The 25,434-nt window shown below is 40.4% G+C and overlaps 1 protein-coding gene across 1 annotated transcript; it reads left to right on the plus strand.

Annotated features, from left to right (window-relative positions):
* The first annotated feature begins 1,762 nt into the window (after positions 1–1,762).
* Positions 1,763–23,943, plus strand: MAN1B1 (mannosidase alpha class 1B member 1). Its single transcript, XM_067309314.1, has 13 exons — positions 1,763–1,891; positions 4,557–4,665; positions 5,269–5,405; positions 6,372–6,532; positions 8,293–8,402; positions 10,428–10,613; positions 12,846–12,994; positions 13,644–13,832; positions 14,819–15,009; positions 16,073–16,193; positions 19,082–19,279; positions 19,534–19,665; positions 20,610–23,943. Exons 1-13 carry the CDS (start codon positions 1,763–1,765, stop codon positions 20,811–20,813), a joined length of 2,016 nt encoding a protein of 671 aa, XP_067165415.1. The 3' UTR covers positions 20,814–23,943.
* The last annotated feature ends 1,491 nt before the right edge of the window (positions 23,944–25,434 follow it).

Here is a 25,434-nt window from a genome sequence, read left to right on the forward strand (position 1 = left end):
GTGCCAGATAGTAGAAGGGTAAGTTTGTTTGTTTTTTTGTTTTTTGTTTTTTTAATTTACAAAACTGCTTAAGTTGACTTTCACCCACTCACACTCATTTTCTCATAGACACCATTCCTGCACTCTCACACCCACATGCTCACAGGCATCAGGGCCCATTTTCTCAAGTTGTCTGACCAGGACTGTTTGGGCATGATACAGAGGACAAAGGATGCTGGCTGCCAAGTCCACATCATGTCTCTGGGGTTCTTCTTGATTGGTGATAACGACAGACAGGTTTTCTTTATCATTTAAGAGTCAACAGTTGTTACTGGATGTTCCTTTGTGGTAGTCACCTTCCTGCTGGGCTAGCAGGAGAAGGCATGGTGTATGTGACATGCTGCAGTCTTGTTGCTGTCTTCCTGTTGTCAGAGCATGGGGTCTTCTGCTGCGTGATTTGTGCTGTGTCCTCACCAGAGTGCAGGCTCTCCAGGCTTGATGGAAACAACATGTTCCTGAACTTGATTAATGGGAATGGTGATCTTTATTATCAGCACAGGCACTTCTTTTAATCCTTGTTCTGCTTTTTCCTATGATGACCTCAAACGTGCACATTTCCGTTTATGTTTCATTCGTGCCAATCTTAATATTTCTGGGACTAGGAGGATGACATGGAGGAAAAGAGAGGGATCCCAGCATCACTTCCCATTTTCTACCATGGTGGCTAAAGTCCTTATTAGACAGGGTCTGGCTACATGGGGAGAGCACCTAGAAAGTTGGGCCCAGTAAGGGGAGAGTGAAAGAAATTCTCACAGCCCTGAAGCTCCACTGACACTGTCCAAAATGTGCTTGCATCAGGATGACTGGCAGTGTTGTATAAAATGAAAGATGAAAGTGATGTTGCTAATGTGTGCAGCAGAAAATAACCTGCTCACCCAGATGTACTCATTGGCTGCCTGGCTTGTCTTCAGAGGCAAGTGGCGCGGGTTGGTTGGCTATTGCTAGCGCTGGCAGTAGTTTTCCTAACAAATCTCAGCCACTCAGGACAACCCCCTGCTGAAATTGCCATCCCTCCTTTGCATCCTCTGCTGGGTTGCAGCAGGATCAGCGTATCATGGCTTTTGGTCACTGGCAATTTTGTGAGTTATGAGCTGGCCCTGAGGGTCTCAATGGTACCAGCGCATGTGTGAGGAGATGAGAAGCTGCAGGTGGTGCTTCCTTGCCCTGTAATGGGGGAGAACAATGCACTGTAGGCAAGCCAGGTCCACAATCAAGATTGCAAACCCATGTTAGCTGGGGGCAGCCATTTCTCCCTCTCCCCCCACCTGTCCATGCTGTGAGCCACGGAAGGGTGTTTAGACCTGTCACGGGGACTCATGCCACCATTCCCCTTCTGTACTTGCCATCTCGAGTGGGGGAGGCCAGAGCTCTGGCCCGGGGGCAATGCAGGTAAAGGCTGCTGAGAGGTTTTATGCTGGTGCTTGCTCCCCTTTCCGGCTTTGAGCGCTGGGGCGAGGGGACGGGATGCGGGCGGGCACCGCGAGACCATAACGGCTCAACCTGCGGCTAGGCCCGGCGTTGCTAGGGTACGGCAGCAGCAGGCCGTTGCTAAGGCCGCCATAGAGCCGAGGCCGTGTGCTCGGGCTAGAGCGGCACCCGGAAGCGGCTACTCTGCCCCCCGCTCTGTGGCCGGGAGGCTGCAGGATAATGGCGGCGGGCGCGCGGGGCGGCGGGCGCCTCGGAGAGGAGTGCGGGGCGGGCTGGGGCCCCTGAGGCCGCCGCCATGTACTCGGCCGCCGCCGCCTCGCCGCCGAGACGGGACTTCATCTCGGTGACCCTCAGCCCTGAAGAGGCGGTGGGGGCTGGTGGCTACAACAACAGCAAGGCCTGGAGGCGGCGCTCCTGCTGGCGGGTGAGGACGGCCGGGCTGGGAGGGCGGCCCGGGCTGGAGGGCTGCGGGGCCCCGGAGCCGTGGCCGTGGGGTGCCGCTGGCTGTGGGGGAGGGGGGGGTCTAGGGCTGCGAGGGGGTCCCCGGCCATGCGGTGCTGCTGGCTGCGAGGGGGTCCCCGGCGGTGAGGGGTCCCCGGCCGTGGGCTGCCGCTGGCTGCGAGGTGGTCCCCGGCGGTGAGGGGTCCCCGGCCATGGGGTGCTGCTAGCTGTCTGGGGGGGAGCCCTGGTCTATAGGGATCCGGCAACGGATGGTGCCCGCGGGCAGGGTGAGGGGAGCCCCAGGCAATGAGGGTGCCCCTGGATTGTGTGCTAGGGGGTCCTGGGCTTTGGGACCTGGCAGTGGGTTCCCCTTCTGAGCTGTGGGGGGGGGGTTCCCTGGGCCATTGGGGAGTTGCACCCGTTGATGGGGTTGTTCCTGGGCTGTGTGGCAGTGTGCCCCTCGCTGTGGGGGATGCACATCCGGCTGTGGGTACCCGACGGTTTGACTCTCCCCAAGCTGTGGAGCAGGGGTGCTGCCGGGCTGTGGACACCTGGCAATGGGGGTGCCCCCAGACTGTCGGGCATGACCCATGTCGGGGGTTCTGAGAAGAGCAGTGTTGGGGTGGCAGGCATGGGATAATGTTTCCATTGGTCCCCAGCTGGCTGGGATTGGTGGGCTGCAGGCTGGTTGGGGGGGTGCTCTAGGTTGTGTCCTCATCCGTTTTTGTGGGCAAAGGTGGGGCGAGAATAGGGTGCGTGCTTCGAGAAGGAATCCAACCCTTTACAGCCCTTTAGGTGAGAAGGTGATTTGTTGGGGGGACTGCACTCCCTGGACAGGAGTGGAGGTGAGAGATGAGATTTGGATTTGGTATCTTTGCTCCCTGTTTTGGGACTTGGAGGAGGAACCTTGTCCTGTCCCCTGGAAAAGTAAAGGGAGCGGTTCCACTTTCTGTGGGAAAGTTGAGCATCGGATGGGGGTTGCTGGCAGGGCAGTGTGGAAGCCATCTTATTTTCTGCTTGGGGGTAGGGAGTGGTCAGGAAGCTTGAACGGGGATGATTGTCTTGGGCTAGAGAGATAGGGTTGAAAAGTGTGACTCCAGGGGAGGAGGTGACCTTGCACCCTTTTGCAAAAAGGGGGAGAGGAACGGCCATGTGGTCAGATTAAGAGTATAAAGAATCTCTTTAGGGACATAGGGCTGCAGCTCCTGTCTTACCTACAGTTTAAGGAAATGTGGTTGCAGGGTACAAGACACTTCAACCTTCTTTTGTCTTTATTCTTTATCAGCCAAAAAACTAAGATGCTGGTGAATGGACTCCTGGGGACGTATTCTTGTGATCTTGGGATGGGTAGGAATAAAGCATAGAGTTAATGACTTTTCTGCCCTGAGTAAGCAGGGAGCTCCTCTCTTTGCAAGCATCCTTCTGAAATTGGGAGGTCATGGTACAGTTGGCAGTGCGGATAGAGTCAAAGGTGAATGAGCAGAATCAGCATTTTGCTGTGTGCGTAAGGCAGAGTGCACAGGATCACTGTGCCATCAGTGGTAATAATGCACAAATGTACATTGTGGGGCTTTGCAGTGTGAATGCACTGACATTTCCTCATTGAAATATTTGCAATCTATGGTTCTTACTAAGAAGGTGAGAACTATAGGAAGTACTATGGGGTATAGCAGGATGTAGGAAACTGCAGAATGTTCCCAAGTGTAGCTTCGACACTGAAACCTCCCTTGCCGTATGCCAAAGCAAGTCTTTAGAACCAAACTGCTACTCCGGTGCGCTTGGATAGCACTGTTAGAAAACTAACAAAAGAGTAATTTACTAAATAGTGATTTAAAATAGTAAGCATTAAAGACTCCAATTGCTCCCCCTATAAATGGGAAAAGCTTCTCTGTTAGGCTAATGTAGCATTTGATGTCTGACTTATAGTGGTTTTGTTGTAAATACTTGCTTCAATTTGAAAAACATGTTTTTGCCCAATACTAATCTTGTGAATGTTGTGTTCTTGTTCGTTAAGCTGTTGGTTTACTTCATTTTCACATTGCTGCGGGTTGGTGACTATATTTGTGGTGGCAGGCCCTAATTTGGATGATATTTTCACAAAGGTTATTTGTCAGAGGTACAATGCCTAAAATTTCTTGTCTAATTATCAGTGCTTAGCTTTATTTTGAAACTTTCTTCTTTGCTGCGATATCATTTTTAGTTTTCCCGCCATTTCTTTTGTTTCTTACTTTGCATTTCTCTTTCGTAATGCCTTGGTAACCAGAACAGAAGAGTGTCATGGCTCATTTCGAGATTTACATCTGGGCAGATGCACAGGTCAGCCAGCAAAAAGTTGTGATGAAAATCACTATGTTCTAGATGATGCTCTCTGGGAGTCTCGGCACTTGGCAGTCTCTAAGGTTCTTGCAGCAAGTGGCTCTGATGTTTCTCTGAGCCTACTGTGCTGTATGCTGGCATGTTATATTTCTGTTCTATCATCAAAGAAAATAAGCAATGGACTTCTGCAGTCAGAAACAGAGGGTAAAATTAAACTTAATCAGTTTTGTATGCCTTGCTCTGAATGAACTGATAGGAGTTTATTTTTGACTGAGTGGGCTCTCTAATGTCATGCTAAATATTCTTCTTGTTATTTATTTTCTTTCTCAAAGAAATGGAAGCAGCTGTCTCGACTACAGCGGAGTGTAATTCTCTTCCTGTTTGCCTTCTTGGCAGTCTGCGGAGTCATTTCATATACAAACATGGGAGAGCCTTGGAAAAGTACGTGCCCTGTGTGGCTCAGAATTACCTGAATGTGGCGGTATATTTAAGAGCTTGTTTTAGTTTTCCTAACTAATTTTAGTTTGTATTGACAATGACTGGGTGCATCCATTGAAGTGTAGGTGTTAAATAATTTTATGTGATGTGTTTCAATGGGTATGCTTACTCAGAAATGCTTTTAATATGCCTTTTAGTTCTTTATTTTGACTAGCAGCAACATTTTGTTGATTAAGGTTTGGAGACCATGAGCGTTTTTTGATTACGTTTGTATGTACATATTGGTAACCCAAATGTACACACTGAAGATAAGTTCCAAGCTTTTCTAAAATACAAAGGCACATTTACCTTTAGTGTTATCTTGCTGCCTGAATTGAAAAGCTAAAAGAAAAAACATGCTCTTTTCAGCAGCCTCCTTTTATATTATGGAAATCTTAATACTAAAAGATAATTTGTATCTAACAAGCAGTGTTTATTCAGAAACGTTTCTTAAATGGAAACACTTTTTAGAGGTGCAAATAGTATGTGAATGCAGTTGACTATCATAAATTTCTAGCAGGAGTCTAAATTGTCAATTCCCTGTACTAAGCGCTTTTGTGTGTCTAGGTCTAACAAACAAATCATTGGACGATCAGAGAATAGAACCAGAAGTTCCTGGGCTGAAGTTGGCAAATCCAGCTGTTTTACCAGCACCTCAGAAAGCAGATGTCAGCCTTGGAGATTACCCAGAGCTTTCACCTCAGGTACCATAAGATGAAATGAGTTTTATAAAGCTGCCAAAGAATTTGTGAAAGCTGCAAGTAGTGCTTGGTTCCAGCAGTTGTCATGGAAAAAGAAATTATGGCCTGCAATAGCAATTTTCTCTGGAAGGAATGATATCCTCTCAGGAAGAGCTTTGGTTATGGTATAATATGTGTTGGCTTTAACTTGTATGCAGACCGAATCTAAAGAAAAGGGACTGTGTGTGTGGTTCCTGGGAATTCTCTTATTCTATCTGAAGGAGATAGCCATTTCTTTAACAGGAATGCTGCTGGTTAGTGTAAGCATTTAGGAGGTGCTGGGTGGAAGCGGGTATAGCAGAAATCCTTATATGTAATATATGCTCTTGTTTTGTTAGTAGTGTTAAGTGTTCAGTATGCTTTTTCTTAATCACTGATATGCCTAGGAGCGAAGAATTTTAGGTCATGTTGACCTGTTACTTGAGGCTTCGCTTTCCTGCTGTAATTCTGTAATTTGTTTGGATTTTTAGGGCTGTAGAGTGCTCCAGATGTCAGTCTTGCAGTTGCAAGGAGCCTAAATAGTGTGCATGGTTGAATATGAGACATAGGATACAATCAATGTCGCACTGAATTCTTGCTAATTCTAATAAAAATTTACTGTACCTAGTAAAATGAAATCAAATATCTTTGCACTCCTTTGACAATGCCTTATGGTAATTTTATATCTGGTAGAAGTAGTGTGAATTAAAGATAACTTATCAGTTTAGATTTAACGACTGGGTAGTTTTACCAAGTTAAAAAAAAAAAAATCAGGCAAGGTCTTCAGCATACCTTCCATTCAAGGAAGAATTTGTGTGCTAGGATGATATCAAAATAAGATTTTTTGAGGTTATATGTAACATTGGGATGCTTTGAATTATCAATTTGGATATATGAACTCTGCAAATACCAAGCACATCTTGATTTTGTTTTTCTCCTTTATTTTCTCAGAAGCAGCCAAAGGTGCCTCATGTCCGACATGGTCCTCCTAATCTTCAGATCAAGCCACCACGCAGGGACATGAGGCTAAAGACCCAACGTGATACCAGCAAGGTTGTGGAAGAACCAGTCCAGGCTGATAAAGAAGAGAAAACAGAGAAATCTGTTATCAGGTAGAAATATTTCCAGCAAGTTACAGCTTTTCTCATTTTGTTGCTGTCTTCTCAGCATCCATTGGACGTTGCAGCAAAAATTTGTAAGGCCTTTTTGTTGACTGTTTTGTTTTGTTTTTTTTCCTTTATGTGTGTTTGTTCTTCACTCTCGCCTGACAGCTCTTGACATTGCTAGGTTGATTTATTTAATTTGGGCAAATGTGCAGCTTTTCTATTTTTATTATTTGTATTGTAGAACTCCAGGGAGGATTTGGAGCCCTGCTAGACTGTTTGTGTTTCTAATGCATTTATACACTGTTAGTACCATGGAGAATTTTCAGTCTGTGTTTCCACTTGTTTTGTGGAAGATGTGAACATACCAGTATCAGTATAATAATACTGTCACAGGTGGCTTTGCCCTGACCCAGACTTGAAAATTATACCAATATCACAATTTTGGTTAGGAATATGGTGGCAGTAAATAAAGTAAGCTCAAGTGAAACTGGCAGAAGCTGTAGCTTTGTAGATGTAACTGTATAAGAAATGCTTACTCGTTTCTTGAAAGGGGATTAGTCATACCGTTCAAAGCACTTTTATGTAGATAAAATAATTGCTTTATCAAGGGACCTATGGTGCTTTGATTATATTGATACAAAGATATAATTCTCTAAGATATTACTGATGGGAGTCTTTTAATTTGGGAATGACTGAAGGGATGTAACATTGATATAGAAAAGATGACTAGAAGTTCAGCAGAGATGCTTAAGATGTGAGAGTGCTAGGCTTCATTTTCTGAATATGTTTGTGTCCTTTTCAGCACTGACACAGCTCAACTGATCATAGCGTCAGAATTGTGCTTGCATCAGCATTTTGGCTGTTAGAATTATCTGAACGCTCTCAGAATGACTTGAGGACTATTGTTCCTGTTCCTCCACTGATGCTATTGCTGGTAGACTTAAACCAGTAGTAACAATTAGGAGAACTTAGGAAAGCAGTTATAGCATAGCAAAGACTTGTTACAAATTTTAAGAGTGAAAGTAAGAAAAAGAAATGATTGGATTTATGCAAGTCGTAAGGTATGCTAACTGTAAACAGTATGTACTTTAAAGGTTCCATAAGCCAAGGTCCATTAGCAGGTGTATCATGAACTCAAAGTTAACGTATTTATTTATTAAGCATGGTCAAGATTGTTTGATCTTGACATGAACCTGGCAGGACCTGAAAGACTTTTCTTTATTCTGAAAGACTTTTCCTTTAAAAGATTCTTAATAAAACTTCTTTCAATTGTTTTATGCTTCTGTGTTGGTAGGAGAGGCTTGTGAATCCCTTGATAGTAAAGCAAGTACTTTAAGTGGCTACTCTTTCGTGCTTGTTCATGAGTTCTTAATGATGTTCATTTGTACGGTGCTAATTTATTGTTAGTGGCTCCTCTGAACATTACAGTTCTGAAATGAAACAAAATACTTCAAATGCAGCAATCTCAGATGTTTCCATATGTATTAAAATGTCTTTGTTAAATTCTATTGCCAAGATATTTAATAAAATTCCAAGAGCTATAAGACATTTTTTAATTCAGTAAAATTTCTCTGGTGCAAATGACTTTTTCTTTGAACTAAACAATTAGCTAGTGAGCAACACAGTTTTTTTGATCCTTGATACAAAATCAACTCCTGTTTCATCAAATGTAGTGAAAAATAGGAAATACACAGATAAATCTCGTTCACTTGCACAATTTTCTGTAATCAAATTAAGTATTAATTTCAATTCCTTGTATCTTACAGCTGGAGAGGAGCAGTGATAGAACCTGACCAAAGCACTGAACCTCCTTCTGCTAAAATAAAGGAACCAGAAAAAACTTCATCTATGGAAGCTGAAGGCCAGAAAGAACCAGGTAAGTAGCATGGTTAAAGATACCTTTATCTCTGTTGACTTTCATGGTTGAAGTTGTACAATTTCTTCTCCTCCCCCCCACCCCCCAGCGCCCCCCGCCATGCCCTTTTTTAATTTTTTTTCTTTTTTCAATTCATGGAAAAAAAAATCTGATGGGAGAAGGGCATAGGAAGGAATAGTTGTATAGGAAGAGATTATTTACCTAGAACATCAAAGCCGTTCAGTGTCCTTATTCTGCCATGACAGCCTACATGCTTGTTAATCTTCTTCAGAATTTTGGTTGAGTTGCAGTCCCAGTTCTCAGTATTGAATAAGGAATATTCTGATGCCTAAGTGTAATTTATCTGATGTGACTTTGAAGGTTACAGAATGCATCCTATACTTCCTGTTTCGTGCAGCTCACTGCTACCTCTCTCCTCTCCTAGAGTGAGCATGTCTGCTTCTGAAAAGTGTTGGGTGTCCTCAGGTGCTGCATAAAATGTGTCCTCTTTCATTTTGTTATCAGGACCATAGCTGCGAAGGGGTTTGTTTACTTATATGAAAACTTATGTGCATATTCCCTCATGCTGCATATTTTTGCAGCAGCATTGTTTCCTCTGAGATTTTGAAGCAAGGTGATCCCAAGCTAGAGAGCCTTTTGATTTGGGCCTTCTCTGTTGCTTTTCCAGAAGATAACTTCTTCATGTTTAGGGGATTGTATATCTGCCCTCAGTTTCATCACTTGTCTTGTGAATTTTGTATGCTTTCCCCCACTGGTATCTTTTCAACCCATAGAAGAGAAACCAGAAGAATGAGCACTGAACATGTGCGCTGTGTATATATATATTTTTTCTTTCTCTGTTTATGGAGGGCATACGCTCCATTTGGGTCATCTTGCCCACTTTTTTGCTTTCCTTAAACAATTAGAGTGGCACTGAAAATAAATTTTAGTACCAAATCTTTGAAATCTGTCCTCTGGGAAGAGGCAAACATGCCCATCTCTTCTACAGGAAAGAACAGTTTAAAGAGAGAGGGCTTGAACAGGATGGTTTCCTTTTCCAGCAGTGGTTTTACTTTCCCTGGATCACAGAACAAAAGGAGCTCTCTTCTTGAATTAAGTTGAACTATTTTTAAGGCTCACCAGGAAGCTGCAGAAGTCGTTTTTACAGTTGCTGTCCTTGTGGAACCTGTCGTTCTGCTTTCCAGGTTCATGTGAGGAAGTTCTGGTATGATAAACCCAGACGCTAGAATAATACAATGTGATGTATTTGGCTTGTGTTAGCTAAATATAAATGGGGTTAGTTTTACTGCTTGATGTCTTCCACTCTAAAATTCTTTCTTTATTAGCTTATAATTTTGCTAAACTTCAGCTAATGGAGTTGACAATTTTCATGCTGAATATGTAACACAGGCTCAATTTTTATAGTAAATCACAAACATAAATTTCAACCATTCTGGGTAGTAGAACAATGGAAAAAGACATGGCTTTGCCCAAGATAGAAAATGTCAAATTTTTCCTTTCTTTTTGAATGAAAAGTTCATGAGAAATCATTTTGTGGAGCTGACTTAATTTAGCAGAAAGGAATGAATAAGGCATGGAAGATGAAGAAAAAATATGTACTAAATTAGCTGAGGACTATACTTCTAAGCATATGTATACAACAGCTGAATTACAGTTGATTAGGTAATCTTAATTCTGGTATTTCCTGGCTTTCAGGTATTTGAGCTTTAATGATCTCATCTAGCAATTATACACATGATCATTTTAATGTTGTGTTTGGAGAAATTACATTTTTGTCAGGGAGAAATCTCTGTTTCCACTTGGCTGAACTGCTGACTAGAAATACTGACTGCTTATTCCATGGAGAAAAGGCTGTACTGAAAAAGAATAAGCTGACAGTGTTTTTTCCTTTACACTGATCACTTAATTTTGGGGGGGGGGGGGGGGAATCTCGATTTGAGGTAGAATTCAGCAAAGTGATATTTGTAATGGCTGTATAACTCCACTGCAGAAGTCTTGAGCCAGGTGCTGTTTTTCCTTTTGTAGTGCCCATAAATGAACGTCAGATGGCTGTGATCGAAGCATTCCGCCATGCCTGGAAAGGATATAAGGATTTTGCCTGGGGACATGATGAACTGAAGCCTTTGTCCAAATCTTACAGTGAGTGGTTTGGACTTGGGCTTACTTTAATCGATGCTTTGGATACCATGTGGATTTTAGGCTTAAAAGAAGGTAATTTTTTTTTTCCTTCTCTTTTTTTTTTTTTTTTTCCCCTTCTCTCTCTCTAAAATAATTCCTTATTATCTATTCAGGCAGTATGTTCAGACTTCTTTGAAGAGAACACTGATTATGTGTTGGTGATGAATTTAGTTTTCCTATGAAGGTAAATATGTATATAAAAAAAACCCAAACATATTCAAGGATACTTTTGCTCTTGGATAAGAATTTGAGCCACGAACAAATTACATATAACTGTGGATATTTCTGCTAGAAATTGAGGAATGGATTAGTAGGCCACCTGAGTTTGTTTCTGTACTAAATCCCTGGCGTTATCTTTGTGGCATTATACCGCCACCATAGGCTTTCTACCCATCAGCCTTGTCATTAGCCTGCGCTCTCCTACTTTCGTTTTGACACCTAATAACAATATTCACTATCTAGATTTAAGAGATTAGTTTCTCTAAGGAGTCAGTGAAGGGAGAAGGGGAGTGTTCAATACTTCCTACCTGAACTACTGTACCATGAGTATTTTTTCACAGTTCATTCTGGAAGTGACTGTTTTCAGAAGACTTTCAAACAGATTTTAAAAACTAAGCCAAAAATTCTGCAATTCTATTGCAGGAAACTTGCTTAATTAGTTTTCAAGAGGTTTTTGTTCCCCCCCCCCTTTTTTTTTTTTTAAAGCAGTGCTTAAAAATTTCTGGAACTGGGTCTGTTTAACCTTGGTAGACAGTCCCCTTAGTATAGTTTTAGAAAGGATGCTGCAAGTAAGGACACAATGAACAGTAGAAGTTTTTCCCACTTCTTTCTTTTCTACCTTTGAAGTTTGTGTTCATGTAAAATATTGAATCAAACAAATTCCATAGCATGAGTCACCAGCTCTAGGCTTGAGCAGGCTGTCTTGAAGTGTCATCAAGTTGACAGGGTGCTGCTTTTTTTTAATAAATGTGAACTGCATAGAGCTTTTAAAATAAATTATTAGTGATTTAGATGTATTGAAAATGGATGCTGGTTGAAGGCTCTTTCATATTTTGTAGCAGCTCTCCTTTTACTGATTGCTTTAGAAAGCTCGTGGGGTTTCTTCTGAATAACAGATACTATATAAATGAAAGTTCTGTTTGAGGTTGCCAATCTTTCTTACAAGCTGATGCATGCTAAAACTCTTGTGGAAGAGGATCTTATATTTTTCTATTGTATCACATTGCTAGATAGTGATAATGTCTAACAACACATTTTCTTCTGTGGTTTGTCTCAGTAGACTTATCATATTTACCCAACATCCAAGAAAACCCAGAATTTACAAAGCTGCATAAATTTTCCTGACTGGTGTAGTTAAAACAGTTTGTTCAATTCAGGATAAGCTATCTCAGATTTTATTCGTAAAACTCGGTACATGGGAGTTGCAGTTTTTCCCTTCTGAGGATGCAGAGGCATCCTTTCACTGAAAGTTAGTCTCCTGTGCAATACCTTGCATTTCTGGGGAGCAGGTTGTTCTTCTGTGACTGCTTGCAAGCAGGCTTTTCTCTCTGGCGGGCGTGAAATGGTTTGTAGTAGCTTAGCCCTTGGTGATAGAGGCATCCACTAACCCACCAGAGCCTGTGAAAAAGCAATCACTGAGAGATGCTGCTGAACAGCTTGCTGTCAAATCCAAAGTGTCTTTCGTTCCGTTCTTTTTTGAATTAGTTGTGCATTAAAGAACCTTTTCTTTATTTGGAGGAAAAAACTGCAGACTGTCTTAGACACCATGTGTCTTTGCCTGGGGATGTTACGGGTTAAGTGCTGAAGCAGGAGGCATGCTCCCCAGGACACTGCTACACTGGAGGCATTAATGGCTGTTAATTGAAAATGTCATCTGTTACGTTGACAGATAACAGCTTTGGTTTAAAAAGACTTAATTTTAAAGGTCTAAAGGCTTTTGTGGAAGTGTAACTGATTATCTGTCCAATCAAATGGATGGGCTTGAAAGAGCTCCATGTCTGGACGATTTTAATAGAGAATTATTTATTTATTAAAACTATTAGGAACTTGTTATTTTGCTGGGTGTTTCTCTCTGTATACATCTGTGTTGCACACTAAATAAGAATTTTTCCTGCATGTGCTCTTCATCTTATTTTTCTGCTTAAAATTATGATCTCTTATATAGATATGAGCAAATACCTTGGACATGTGGGATAGTAATGTCTCTAGTCTGGTTGTTGGGGTACGCTGGAAGTTCATCATTGATCCTCCTTTTATATTTTTCAGAGTTTGAAGAAGCACGAAAATGGGTAGCAGACAATTTAGTATTTGATAAAAATGTGGATGTGAACCTCTTTGAGAGCACTATTCGTATCCTGGGGGGCTTGCTGAGCACCTACCATCTCTCTGGAGATAGCCTCTTCCTGGAAAAAGCAGTGAGTGATTAGAGTCTTACAATCGAAAGTGGAATATGTATCTTATATTGGGCAAAGATGAGGGAAGATTTATCAGAAAGTTAAATGTTACCATTTTCTTCGTCTGTGTTTCATCTTTAAAACAATGGGAGAGTATTTATTGTTAATCTTCTTAGCCTGTGCTTTTGTTTGCTGCCTGAGTAACATCAGAGCCCTGCTATGTTTTATTAGGCATACTTATAGATATGCCTGTTTTTTGTTAAGAATGGGCTGACCCTAATGAGAAAGTTTATGAAGGAAAAGAGAAAATAAAGAGCTGGAAAAGAGTAATAGTTGTCTTTTTCACCTTTTCCATGCATCTTAACAGCTATCAGCCACGTCCTTAAATTAGTGCTCATCTAGGTGCAGATTCAATGATTTCAGAATTAAATCATGTGGTATAGGGCTTGCAGAATCAACTAAGGCATACAATACTGGGAGCAAAGTGGAAGCTCTGTAGTCATTACTGTGAATGTGTCCATGATCCTTTTTAATTTTTCACTTCCTTGCACAGTCTAAAACTAAGCTGCTGTCCTCTTTTTTTTGTTGTTGTTTTTTTTTTTCCTCTGCCTGCTTGCTGAAAGAAAATGTAAAGATATTTTTCTGTCCTGTGCTCTTGGATTTTCTTTAGAAAGACATTGGGAGCAGGCTTATGCCAGCATTCAACACACCCTCCAAGGTACCTTACTCCGACGTCAACATTGGCCGAGGCACTGCACATCCACCTCGGTGGACATCTGACAGCACTGTGGCAGAGGTGACCAGCATTCAGCTGGAGTTTAGGGAGCTCTCTCGTCTCACCGGAGATGAGAAATTCCAGGTAGGGGAGAACCAGTCAAAGCTCCCCTTCCCCCCACTGGTCTATGGTACCACCCTTAATGCACATGGTCTGTGTGAACTTTCAGTGATGTTTCTTGAGTTGTGAAGCTCTAGATGAAGAAAGGAATAGAAAAAAATCATTCCAATTCTTTTCTTAAATAACAAAAGGTAATAGTGTAGGTGAATAATTTTTAATAATTTTGATACTAGGTTATCAGATATATCAAGCCTAATAAAATTTGATATTAGGTTTTCAGGTTTTGAAAAAATACTAAGCTAAACAAGGGCTATTAAACTGTGCCTTGCTTAATGTTAGAAATCTGTGTGAGGTTTCTGGATGCCCTTTTGTAAATGCTAAGAATAAAACCATGGTGTTGCTCTCCCTGAACCCTCCAAGGAACTTAACTAAAATGTGAAATCACTAGATTGAGCCTTATAGAAGGTTCCATTATAAGGGGAAGTTAGTTGAAACAAGAGTAAATCCAGAGAACAAGAATAATTTCCACTGTCCTTTTCATTTAACAGTGTTTTCTTTGTTGTTTTAAACTATATCCACGGCTCATGATCAAAAGAGGTGAAATTATTTAAAGAAACTGTAACTACAGCATGGTTCCTGGAGTTGTTATTTTTAGCTGTATTCCCAGTTTGCAAATATCAGTAAATAAAGATGATTGTCCCATGTCATAGTACTGGCTTTAGAGTAGACTTACAGCACTTACTGAAGAATATAGATGAGCTTTGTGTGAGGGGAGGAAATGGTTACAAATATCTCGGAGCACTTAAATGTACCCGGAACATTGTATCTTTGAGAGTCAGAAAGTTTGAAATCCTGTATTTAATATATTGTATGAGCTGAACTTGATATCCCTCATACTAATCTGAGGAAGAATAGTTAAAGATTTGTTGTTGGCCTGAAGTTATTAGTCAGTTTTGTGTATCAATTATATATGTAATTTACATTCGCTCTTTTTTTCTTTTTCCTTGTAGAAAGCTGTAGATGAGGTGATGAAGCATGTTCACACCCTCTCAGGGAAAAATGATGGACTAGTGCCTATGTTCATAAACACCAACAGCGGGCAGTTCACTCACCTGGGTGTCTATACTCTGGGAGCCAGAGCTGACAGCTACTACGAATATTTGCTTAAGCAGTGGATTCAGGGTGGGAAAAAAGAAAATGAGTAAGTTCTTTACACTTTTCATATTAGTGTGAGAATGGTGCAAGCTAGAAAACTTTCTGTTGTAGTTTGCTGCTTAAAGAATAATAAGCTATGTACCCAACAGTCCACTAAAGATATCACTGAGTTTTTAACAGCAAGCTAGGTAAAAAAAAGAATCTGTGGTAATTTGATGCAAGAGCACAGAGCTTATTCTGAAAACTTCTCAGAAAGCTTCTCTTCTTCAGTGCGTCAGGTGTGAGGAGGGTTGCAGACAGGAGAAGAGAATTAAGTCCTTGCTGTAGATGTGGAACATGCATACACTGCCTCGGAAATACCAGTGATACTTTGTTTCACCAATGGTGTCTTAATTCCACCCTTCCCCACCCTCTAAGGGGTGATTGGGGAAAGGTGAATCCTACTAGATGGTTGAGGTGGGAGAGTGGTCCTTTTGCTTCTGTTAGAAGAAAGAAAAGTCTTAAGTTTGATATCTATGCAAACTTCGCTTTAGATCTGTTCTGTTTCTCTTAAATGTGCTGGAAAACTAGAAGGGAGTGTTTGGAAGGATCAGAGGAATTAGAAATGTCTTGTAGTGGGAAAGGAAGGTGTCCTTCAAAACAAGACAAAAAGAAACCCAACCAGTTTTCATCCCTATTTGCTAATTCTGTTGGACTTTTTCCTGCTGAGGGGTTTAATGCATATGGAGAGTCAACATGCCTCTGTGAGGCTTTTCATTATATCAGCAGATGCATCTCTACAAAGCAAGTTTGCATCACTGCTTTTTCCATGCTGGACTATGACTGTAAACTGAGAACCATTGTCTCTGGTACTATGAATCATGGCTTTTTGTCAACATCAAAAGGACTTATTCAACAGGGTTTTCTCACACCACAAGATTTGCATGGTACCTATAATTAATTCCCGGTTGATGGTGACTTTGAGTTTTTGTCAGTTTTTGTATTTAATTGAATATCATTCTTCAGACTGAAAGAATGGTCTTCTAAAGGGTTGCGTTGAACATCAGCCATGGTGAAACCTATTCTGAATGTGTGTATTTGAGCTAACTGGGAATGATGTTAATTCACAGACTCTTGGAAGACTATGTGAGAGCCATAGAAGGAGTGAAAAAGCATCTTCTTCAGAGATCACAGCCTAAGAAGCTTACCTTTGTAGGAGAGCTTGCTCATGGCCATTTCAGTGCCAAGATGGTAAGAAGCACACCTGCATTATTTAAAATAAATAAAAAAGAAAAAGACACTCCCCACACCCACCCCTAATATGACCCTTGACAGCTGTTGGGCTGTCACTTGCTGAGCAAAGATATGTTCTCTGGGCATGGGAATCAAGGGCTTTGCTGTGCTGCTGGAATACCAGTAACAACAGCTTTTGAGATTGCACATACATGCGGTGTACCAAGGAGAAACTGAAGTGTATGTCGGGGAGGAGGATTACTGCAGGTCTGTGGGTTGGTGTAGTCAGGAACTATACCAGGAAACCAGGACTATAACCAGTATAATGGCAGTACTGAGTAACTAGTTTGCAAGATAGTGGTCACTTGTGCAGAACAGGGGCCTTCTCTTTGGCTTATGTTTCCTTCTCTGGGTCACTCTAGAAATTCCGTTTATGTTCCTGCAGGAGTGAACTTCTTGGTGCTGGGGTTGGTGTTTTTGTTTTTGTTTTCCCCCCTTTAGTCATACAATTGCTGTATCTGAAAATGATGAAGCAGTGACTATTTTATTTATTATTTGTGTTTTCCATAAATCAAAAATATGTGGTTGCTTTCACACCTGGCTTCTCAGATTTACCTTCAAAAGAGCAGGTGGTCTAATATTGTGTACTGGGTGTAAAAATCGGAGAACTTTGGATGGTAGTGTCCATTCAGGACATTTAATTATTTTTCTGCATTTAGGGTTAGTGAATGAAATACCATGCTGTTGGCTGTAGGAAAACTTTTGAGCTTAACTCCCTGGTCTTAATCTTTGTATTCATTCTCTTTAGAATGCACTTTAGGATTTTTTTTTTTTTTCCAGTTAAAGATCTTAGGCAAGTGAAAGTATTGTGTGGTTTTTTTTGTTTTTTTTTTTTTTGTAAGATAAGTGATGTATTATTAACATACGTATGTGTAAACTTGCACATACTTTTTTCAAATCCTGCATTGAACTTCAGTGAATTCTTTGACTTATCTGGTTTCTGGATTTTTTTGTTTACCAGATGTTCAGTTCTGTTCTTCAGCATGTGCTTCTTGCATCTGAATTTCCCAAAGCCTCTCCCAGCCTGCTAATAGTGAGACCAGAGTCTGGGTTTTGGTTAGAGGGGGCTCCCCCACCTCAAAATCTGACAAGATTGAATTCATTCAGAATTCATTGGCTTGGCTGTAGGTTTCTGCATGAGTGAATATGCTTGCTTTTGTCCCAGGGAGCCAGAGTCATCCCTGGCTGACTGGAAAAGTGAAGGATGTTAGTCTAGTATGTTTATGTTGATTCTCACCACCCTCAACCATTTCCTGTAGGATTGGATGGGGTGTTAAGAGGTTAACTCAGGTGCTGTTTGTGCACTGGAGCTTTTTCACTATATTTTTGAGTAATGAGAGCTGAGCTTTCATTTTGAATGGTAAAAATTATTTAAAATTCTCTATGTGACACTAATGCATAATTCTTACATTCATAAAACCAGTGGTGGGTTGGCCCCTGAAAGAGGACAATCAATCTTGTATTGCAAACTGAATTTAAGTGGAGTTGAATTTTTGGCATTTTATATAATGCTCTTCTCAGATGTGTTCATGAACTGACTTAGTTGAATTCTTCGTGGAAATGTGACTAAATTCATCTTGGTTGTTTACAAGTATCGCACAGTTCTTGTGGTAATACTGTTCCCCATGTCCTTTGAATACATTGTTTACTATAGCGTGTAAAAGCTAAGAAAGAAATGTCCCTGTAGTCCTTTCATTGCTGCTGCTTTGTGTTGGGATAGCAAGCATGAATACCGTGCACCATATCATCCTCAAATACTTCTTTCCTGTGATACGTGAGAGCCAAAGATGTTTTGCTCAAGGTGTCTGCTGGTTTTGGCACCCAGCTAGAAGAGAATAATTCTCGGAGAGCTGGTGGTAAGAATGGGAGCCAGCTGTATCACAGACCCTATACAAGAACAGTACTGCTGGAGCTTTGACGCCCTGTAGATGAAGGGGTAATAGCTTTTTATTATCCCAAACAAGTTGCAAGAAAGGGGCAAGCTTTCAGGCAGAAATAGACTTGAAAGCTTGTCATTGTTTTTCAGTTGTATCGGTGGATGAAATAAAAGCAGTTTTCTCTCTCCAAATACTGTCTGTCTTTCATTACTCTCTGAAACAATCATCTTAGCATTACTGTAAATCTCCTTCAGTGGACCTCTTCCCTTTCCCCTTCATTTTCAGTGGTTAGCTCCAATCTCCCCGTGGTCTCGCCTCAGTTTTTGTTTTAAAATATTGACGCTTGAGAAATATATTTCTTATGTCACAGGGTTATTTTAACTTTCCCTATCATTTTCCTTTCTGTTTGTTCTGGGTGTCATGGCTTAAGTACTCCGGATCACTAAATATCTTACTATCATCACAGACATTTTTCTGAGACCAGTCAATCTTTGAAATCTGCTAGGATCTGTTTTAAATGCTGTCTCAAATTTATTTTCTTTTTACAGACTAGTTTTGCAATGGTATTTGTCTTCCCTTTTTAATTTTTAAGTTCGGATGATGACCAGTTTGTCCCTGACTTAGTTGCCTGTATTGAGAAACCTGGAGATGATTTTTTTCCATGAAGTGTTATTAAAAGAACTCTTTTGGTAAACCAAAAGACTCTCTCTTCCCCCTACCTCAAACCTTTCTTACTTTCAATAATTTGTCATAATTATAAAAAAGCAAGCAGAGTCTTGTACCTTTTCCAAATTTGTGAAGTCCCTGTAATAATGCTGCCTGCATTACATCAGTTTCTTAAAAATTTACCCTGGAGATGTTGGTACCTGAAATGTAAAGAGACATGATCTGTGTTCTAATATTATAGCATTCATTTTACTTCAGTTGATTTGTTTATTTTTCTCCAGTAAGAGTTGTCTTATCTTGCAGGATCACTTGGTTTGCTTTTTGCCTGGTACTTTGGCACTGGGAGCTCACAATGGATTGACTGCTGATCATATGAAATTGGCTGAAGCCTTGATAGAAACCTGTTACCAGATGTATGTGCAAGTAGAGACAGGCCTGAGTCCAGAGATCGTACACTTCAATCTTCATGCACAAAAGGGCCACAAAGATGTGGAAATCAAGGTGAACAGCTAGTTGACCTGAACTATAATTTGATAAAATTTGATGTTGTTTGATGAAAAAAATTTTCTTAATGACCACTGTAATGTATCTAGAAGCATTTATTATGTATTATATATTTAGAATCATTTGGGGTATATGGAGATGGGAAGTACCAGTCTTATAACACTATCTTTCTCCCTGCGTGTGTGTTGGAGGAAACTCCCTATCTGAATTATTCTTGGCTTTTCTCTCCCCCCCCCCCCCCCCCCTCGCAGCCTGCAGACAGGCATAACTTGCTGCGACCAGAAACTGTGGAAAGCCTTTTCTATATGTACAGATTCACCGGAGATAAGAAATACCAAGACTGGGGCTGGGAAATCTTGCAAAACTTCAATAAGTATACACGGGTAAGGTCAGCCTATAAAGACCTCATTTTTCCAGGACTGTATCTTCTCTCTCTCTGTCTCACCCAAGAACTTCTGAAACTTACTGTCTTTCAAGAGTCATCAAATATCCTGTGGGGAGATTCTTAAGAACCAAAAAAATTCAGTTCATGCAGTGCCTTAAAGTTTATGCCACACTAAATACTTAGTACATTAAGGGAAAGAACTTGTATTACATGGATAAAAAGTAAAATGAAGACACTCTATACAGACTATCAAAGTGTCTCTATGTCGTCTTGCTAGCTATTAAAATCTCTGCTGTAATCTTTTTAGAATTCAGAAGTTGAGAGGGGTCTGGCTGGATTGATAGAACACTTTGAAGTCCCCCCCCCCCAAAAAAAAAAAAAAAAACCAAAAAACCTGCCACAAAATAGCATTAACGCTTCAATAGGCCTAGAGGGTGTGGTGGTTTTCTTATTTAATTATGTTGGGGTTTTTTTTCTTCATTCTGAGTACAGTGATCATGGAGAGATCCCTCTGATGTGCTGTAAAAGTGTGGTCCAGATGCTAGTGGTCATTAAATATCCGTGATCTGTTCTTAAAAGAATAGATGTGGTACTGTGACTAACTCTAATGTAGAAATTACAATATTTGCTTCCTATACATTTCTCCAGAAATTTCTGTGGGATGTTCTTTGTGATGCTTCTTTTACATTAAGCATAAATGGACATCTTGCTTCATTTTATTCTAGTGGTTTGTGTGGTAATGTGTTTTAAAGTGTACTGTGTTTTGTTTTTTTTCCTCATATCTGAAGTTTTATATATAAATGAAAATTAAGTACTTAGTAGATTAAGTAATTCTGCTTCTTAGTACTTACTTTCACTTCTTAATTAACATTCAGATACTCTTGGAGAAAATAATTTCTTTTAGGTTATAGAAATATACAAATTTTCTGCTTCTTTACACAGGTTCCTACGGGCGGTTATACTTCCATTAACAACGTCCAGAATCCCAGTAACCCAGAGCCACGAGATAAGATGGAGAGCTTCTTCCTTGGGGAAACACTCAAATACATGTTTTTGCTGTTTTCAGATGACATAGACTTAATCAACCTTGACAAATATGTATTTAACACGGAAGCTCATCCACTCCCAATTTGGATGCCGGCATAGACTTGGTGTCAGTAGACCTTCCAGTGGTGGCATTTTTATCTTCAACTCGCTTTACTTTTCAGGGTTTGAAGAGAGATGCTCTATTTGCACCTTTCTTGGTTTAAAACAAACGAACAAAACCTTTGGGAAAGCATCTCTGGTTTAGAGAAGTTTCGTAAGTCTTAAATCTAACCCCTGTGCTTTAGTTTGGGGGTGGACAAACCATGCCATACTAAGCTGCTTTGCCTGGTATTGATGATTAGGTCAAGAGAATAATTGTAATGTGGACCATGACATTCACTGGGCTCTGGTGAGCCGGAACTTGCTTGTCAGTCTTACTAAATGATAATTAAATATCAGGAATGCAGCAAGCTGTCTTACAGCACAGGATTGTCGCTGAAGAGAAGGAATAAACCTAAAGATATCTGGTTTATTCTGGACATCCTGAAACACTTGGTTTATGGCACCATTCCTTTGTAAGAACCTGTAGTGTTTCAGATGGTAAGTGGAATAACCAATGAACTGTACCATTGTCCCAGGTAAAAGCGAAGGTATCAGTATTGTTACTGATACTCAGATCTCATTCCAGACTGTTGAGCCATGCTGCATTACACTAGCGGAAGAAAGTTGCAGCAAAGCACATGTTGTACAGTATCTTAATTTTCTAGAGCACTTTGAACAATCTGTTCAAGCTGTGGCTGAAATGAATGATGGAAAGTTAAGTAGAAAATTTGCTGCTGGTTTGGCTCAAAGTGGTATATAATTTTGTAGAGGTATTGCAGTTTTTTTAACTTATCTGCAGGAATGCAGGCGACAATGTGAAACAAGTGAAACTACACATGTGTTTTATATATTATTGCATCAGTTAGACTCAGGTATTCTGACTGAAAGCTGCTTTGTGAGGTTGGGCACTGGGAAAGCTTGTGAGCACATTAGGTATAGTTCCAGCTCAACCTCCTTCCATTCCTTCCTGTCCAAATCTTGCATATTAAGGTGTTTGCTGGCTCAAAACAGGCTTACAATTGTACAGCAAAATTCATGCTTTTTTTTTTTTTTTTTTTTTTGGACTGAGGAGAAATTTGCAATTCTTCTTATTTTTTCTTAGCACTACCTTGGGTGGAAGTATTTTCATCAGTAATATTAAAAGCAGACAGTGTAAATATATTACGACAGTTCCCAGTCCCAGTAGATTTACTGAAGTCTGTTTAGTTGCTTGAAGGGAAAGCAGACCACATGTTTGTTTATAAAAGAATCTTACCAGAGCCCTGGGGTCTTTCATTTTTACATGTGCAAATAGGTTTTAAACCATAAATTTTGAAATTAGCTTTCTAAAGTACTTTTCCTTTTGGTTTTGTAGCTACTTGAACAGTTCTGTATTCAGAAATAAGTTCTCAAAAATGTGCTTTTTCATATTTTGAAAGAGGTTATTCTCATCAAAATGTCCTTCCCCCTCATATTATTGGGAGCCGTGGGAAGTTATATGCAGGTGCATGGCAATGAGAATGAAGTACAGTCCCCTGTAAATCTGGGGCTATGAAACAGAAATAATATAAATCTGACTATAACAGTTAATTTTCCAGTAGGTGTGGGGGTTGTATGTATTTTACAGTATCTGTAACCTTTGTTTTGTTAAGTAAGCTACATCTTTATTTGTTTTGTGCTGATCAATCCTATTTGCTGGAGTCAGAAGTTACCCTTTGGACCACTATTTAAGTTTCTTAAAGAATATTTGTCATTCCGTTTACTAATGATGGCTTATGGAAATTGAGAATTTTTACACATTACTTAAATTTACCATTCTTTGTCATCAAAGGGACCCTGGGTTTTGCAGAGTGTTAGTGTTCCTTCAGTTCAAACACCACAAGTAACTTGGAAATAGCTGAAGTTTCTCACTTAAGCGTGCAGTGGAATCTAGTAGTCATAGCCTGAACAACTGATTTATTACTAAGGCTTCTGTTATGTCAACGAAAACACTAAAGAAGGAAAATGCCATTGAAATGTAGGAGGAAATACCTTCAGTGTTTTCTTAACTCTGTTTGTGGAGCAGGTATGGGTTATTGTGGAGCTGAGTTTTGGCTAAAAGCTGATGGGTTAAAACGAGAGGTTATTGGGGGTTCAGAGAGAAAACAAAAAAACCAACTCGGTGAGACTGCCTAGCCTCTGCTCACTTTTGCTGCTTTGGCCTTGTGCCTTCGATTGAAGCTAGTACTGAACCCCTAATTGCTGATTTTGCTATGGGCTACATGAATTCCAGAGTGTGGTGGTGTTTCACCTATATGACAGCCCTACTAAACGGGAATAAAGAGAATTCTTAGCATATGGAATACATTTAAAAGTGCTCGCCAAAAATCTTCTACTGTTGAAGTCCTGTGTTAGTCTTAAAAATTAGTCAGCTCTACAAATAGCACTGTGGAGTCTGTGTTATAACTCCCTTTTGTCTCATGCTTGGCTTGAGAGTAAAAAGATATGAAATTAATCCATCTCAGAATGAGTAAAAGGGAAGAATAAATCTTCACTTTCCAAACGCAATCTTTGTCTTTTACCAGAGCCTGCTGGTCTGGCTGATTTTTTTTCTCTACCTAATTCATCCTAGGAAACTGAATTCTCTTTGCAAAATACAGCTTTATTGTCCCCATCTTTTAAATTTGAAATTATTATTGTTCAACTCTGCTTAGTGTTGATAAGAAATGATTGTTTCAGACTCCTGCATCACATGTGAAATGCCAAGAACCTAAATAATCTGATAAAAGCTCACTTGATTCTTCCTGTTCTTCTGCAAAGTCACTTTAATTGTTAATATATTTTTACTTCCTTAACACGTTATGTTGTGTCAGATTAGCCTGTGAAATTCATGGCCTATCTCGATTCCAGTGTGCATCTCCCACCAGCCTAACAGAACCTTTGCATATCTCTGGAAAGTTTTCTTTCAGGCACTCTGTGGTTCTTTGAAGCAAAGCCTTAACTGCAGGGTGTATAATCCATCTCGATATTTCAACATATTGGCACGCTTCTGATGCTTATATCATTGAATGTTGTGGAAAGGCCATGTCTTCATCCATTGATCCTGTCCTTTTGCACAGGGAGCTGCCTTGGTTTCTCTCCAAGAGCTTGAGTGCCTTGCCTAATTTAAAAAAAAAAAACAAAACACCCAGCTACACTGTTCATTTATGCTTTCACTCAGAAACAGGTATGATCACAGCCATAGAGTACCACACAGCTGTAGAGCTTGGAAACCTCACACTCTGGAGTTTGTCAGAGCTCAGAAGGAAAAAATACATACCTTTCTGCTCAAAGTTAATTAGGGAGATGGATGGAAGCACATCTAAGCATCTAACCTCTAATCTAACCACTTGAACTGCAGCCTTGCTACCAGTCTTGGAAACTGGGAGTTTTTCAAGGTGCTTATGGGGGCCCCTCCACGTTTCACATGAGTGTCTGTTAGCATGTAATGCTGAAAATCTTGCTAAGCTCAAATACAGCTGTGTTAACTCCTTTAAATACTAGGTAGAAAACCAGCTTTGTTTCCGATTCTATTTCAGTATGATACTGCAGTGATGAGGGATTGTGGACAGGACATGTTTTTGCATCTCATATTAAACAGTGCTGTGCTTTTTTCCTGTGCTTTAAAACTATAGTTATTTGCTTCAGCTGTGCTCTCCCAGAAATAATCCTGCAGGCAAAGCAGCTCCTTATTTCCAGTGCCACACTCAATTTTCAGCATGACATGACAGGTTAGCTCTATGCTGCTATATGGCAAGCTTGTTGCTGCAATGGAAGAGTTAAGAATTTCCTTTTTTTTTTTTTTGATTAAGGAAAAATGGTTTGGATTTTTTTTTTTTTTTTTTTTGGTCTCTCTGAGGTATTGTTAGAGGTTATTGGCAAATTCAAAGTCTAGATGCCTCAGCTTTCACTAAAAAACAAACATGTTCTACTGAAATTGATGCCTTCAACTTGCCAGGGAAACCTGCCGATTTTCACATTCTGTTTCAAGCTCTGATTGAAAGGTATATGACCAGAGACAGTTTCTACTATTTTGTGCAACGTTCCCATCTTGGCCTTATGCTCTCTATGCTGGTACATGATGAATAATATAAGCCTCTTTTCAACAAAGCCACTGCTATGGATCTGAAATCCTTGTGGGGGCTTCATCCATGGACGGTGCTCTGTATCACTTTTTGCCTGCTTACATTCCACTTTCCTTTTGTGTTCAGTCATCAGCACTGTTTTCAAGACGTGCAAGAACTGTGACTGTTCTGGTTGGGTTCTTCCCTCCAGCTCACAGAGTACCCCACAACCAGCATTTTCCACTTAGATCCTGTTCTTCCTTGCCCAAGGCTTCAAAGCTGTTTATGGAAGCTTGCTGCACTCGCTTCAAACATCTCCAACAGTTTCTGAAGCATCTATTTGTAATTATTTTCAGCATTACTCATCTTTCATTTGCATGTAAATCTGTTATGCTTCAAAGTCCATGTATATCTTTGCTTATCCCTTTGCCATAGCATCTGAAAGCCTTTAGTATTCATCCTTCTATACAAATCAAACACTTGATTTGTGTTTCTTAGATTACACTGATTCCTTTGGGGCGAGTAATATCTGCAAGAAGAGAAAAACAGATCTGTAGCATCCCTTAACTTCCTAGTTA

The sequence above is a fragment of the Apteryx mantelli genome, chromosome 21 (genome assembly GCF_036417845.1).
Source record: "Apteryx mantelli isolate bAptMan1 chromosome 21, bAptMan1.hap1, whole genome shotgun sequence".
NCBI classification, from domain to species: domain Eukaryota; kingdom Metazoa; phylum Chordata; class Aves; order Apterygiformes; family Apterygidae; genus Apteryx; species Apteryx mantelli.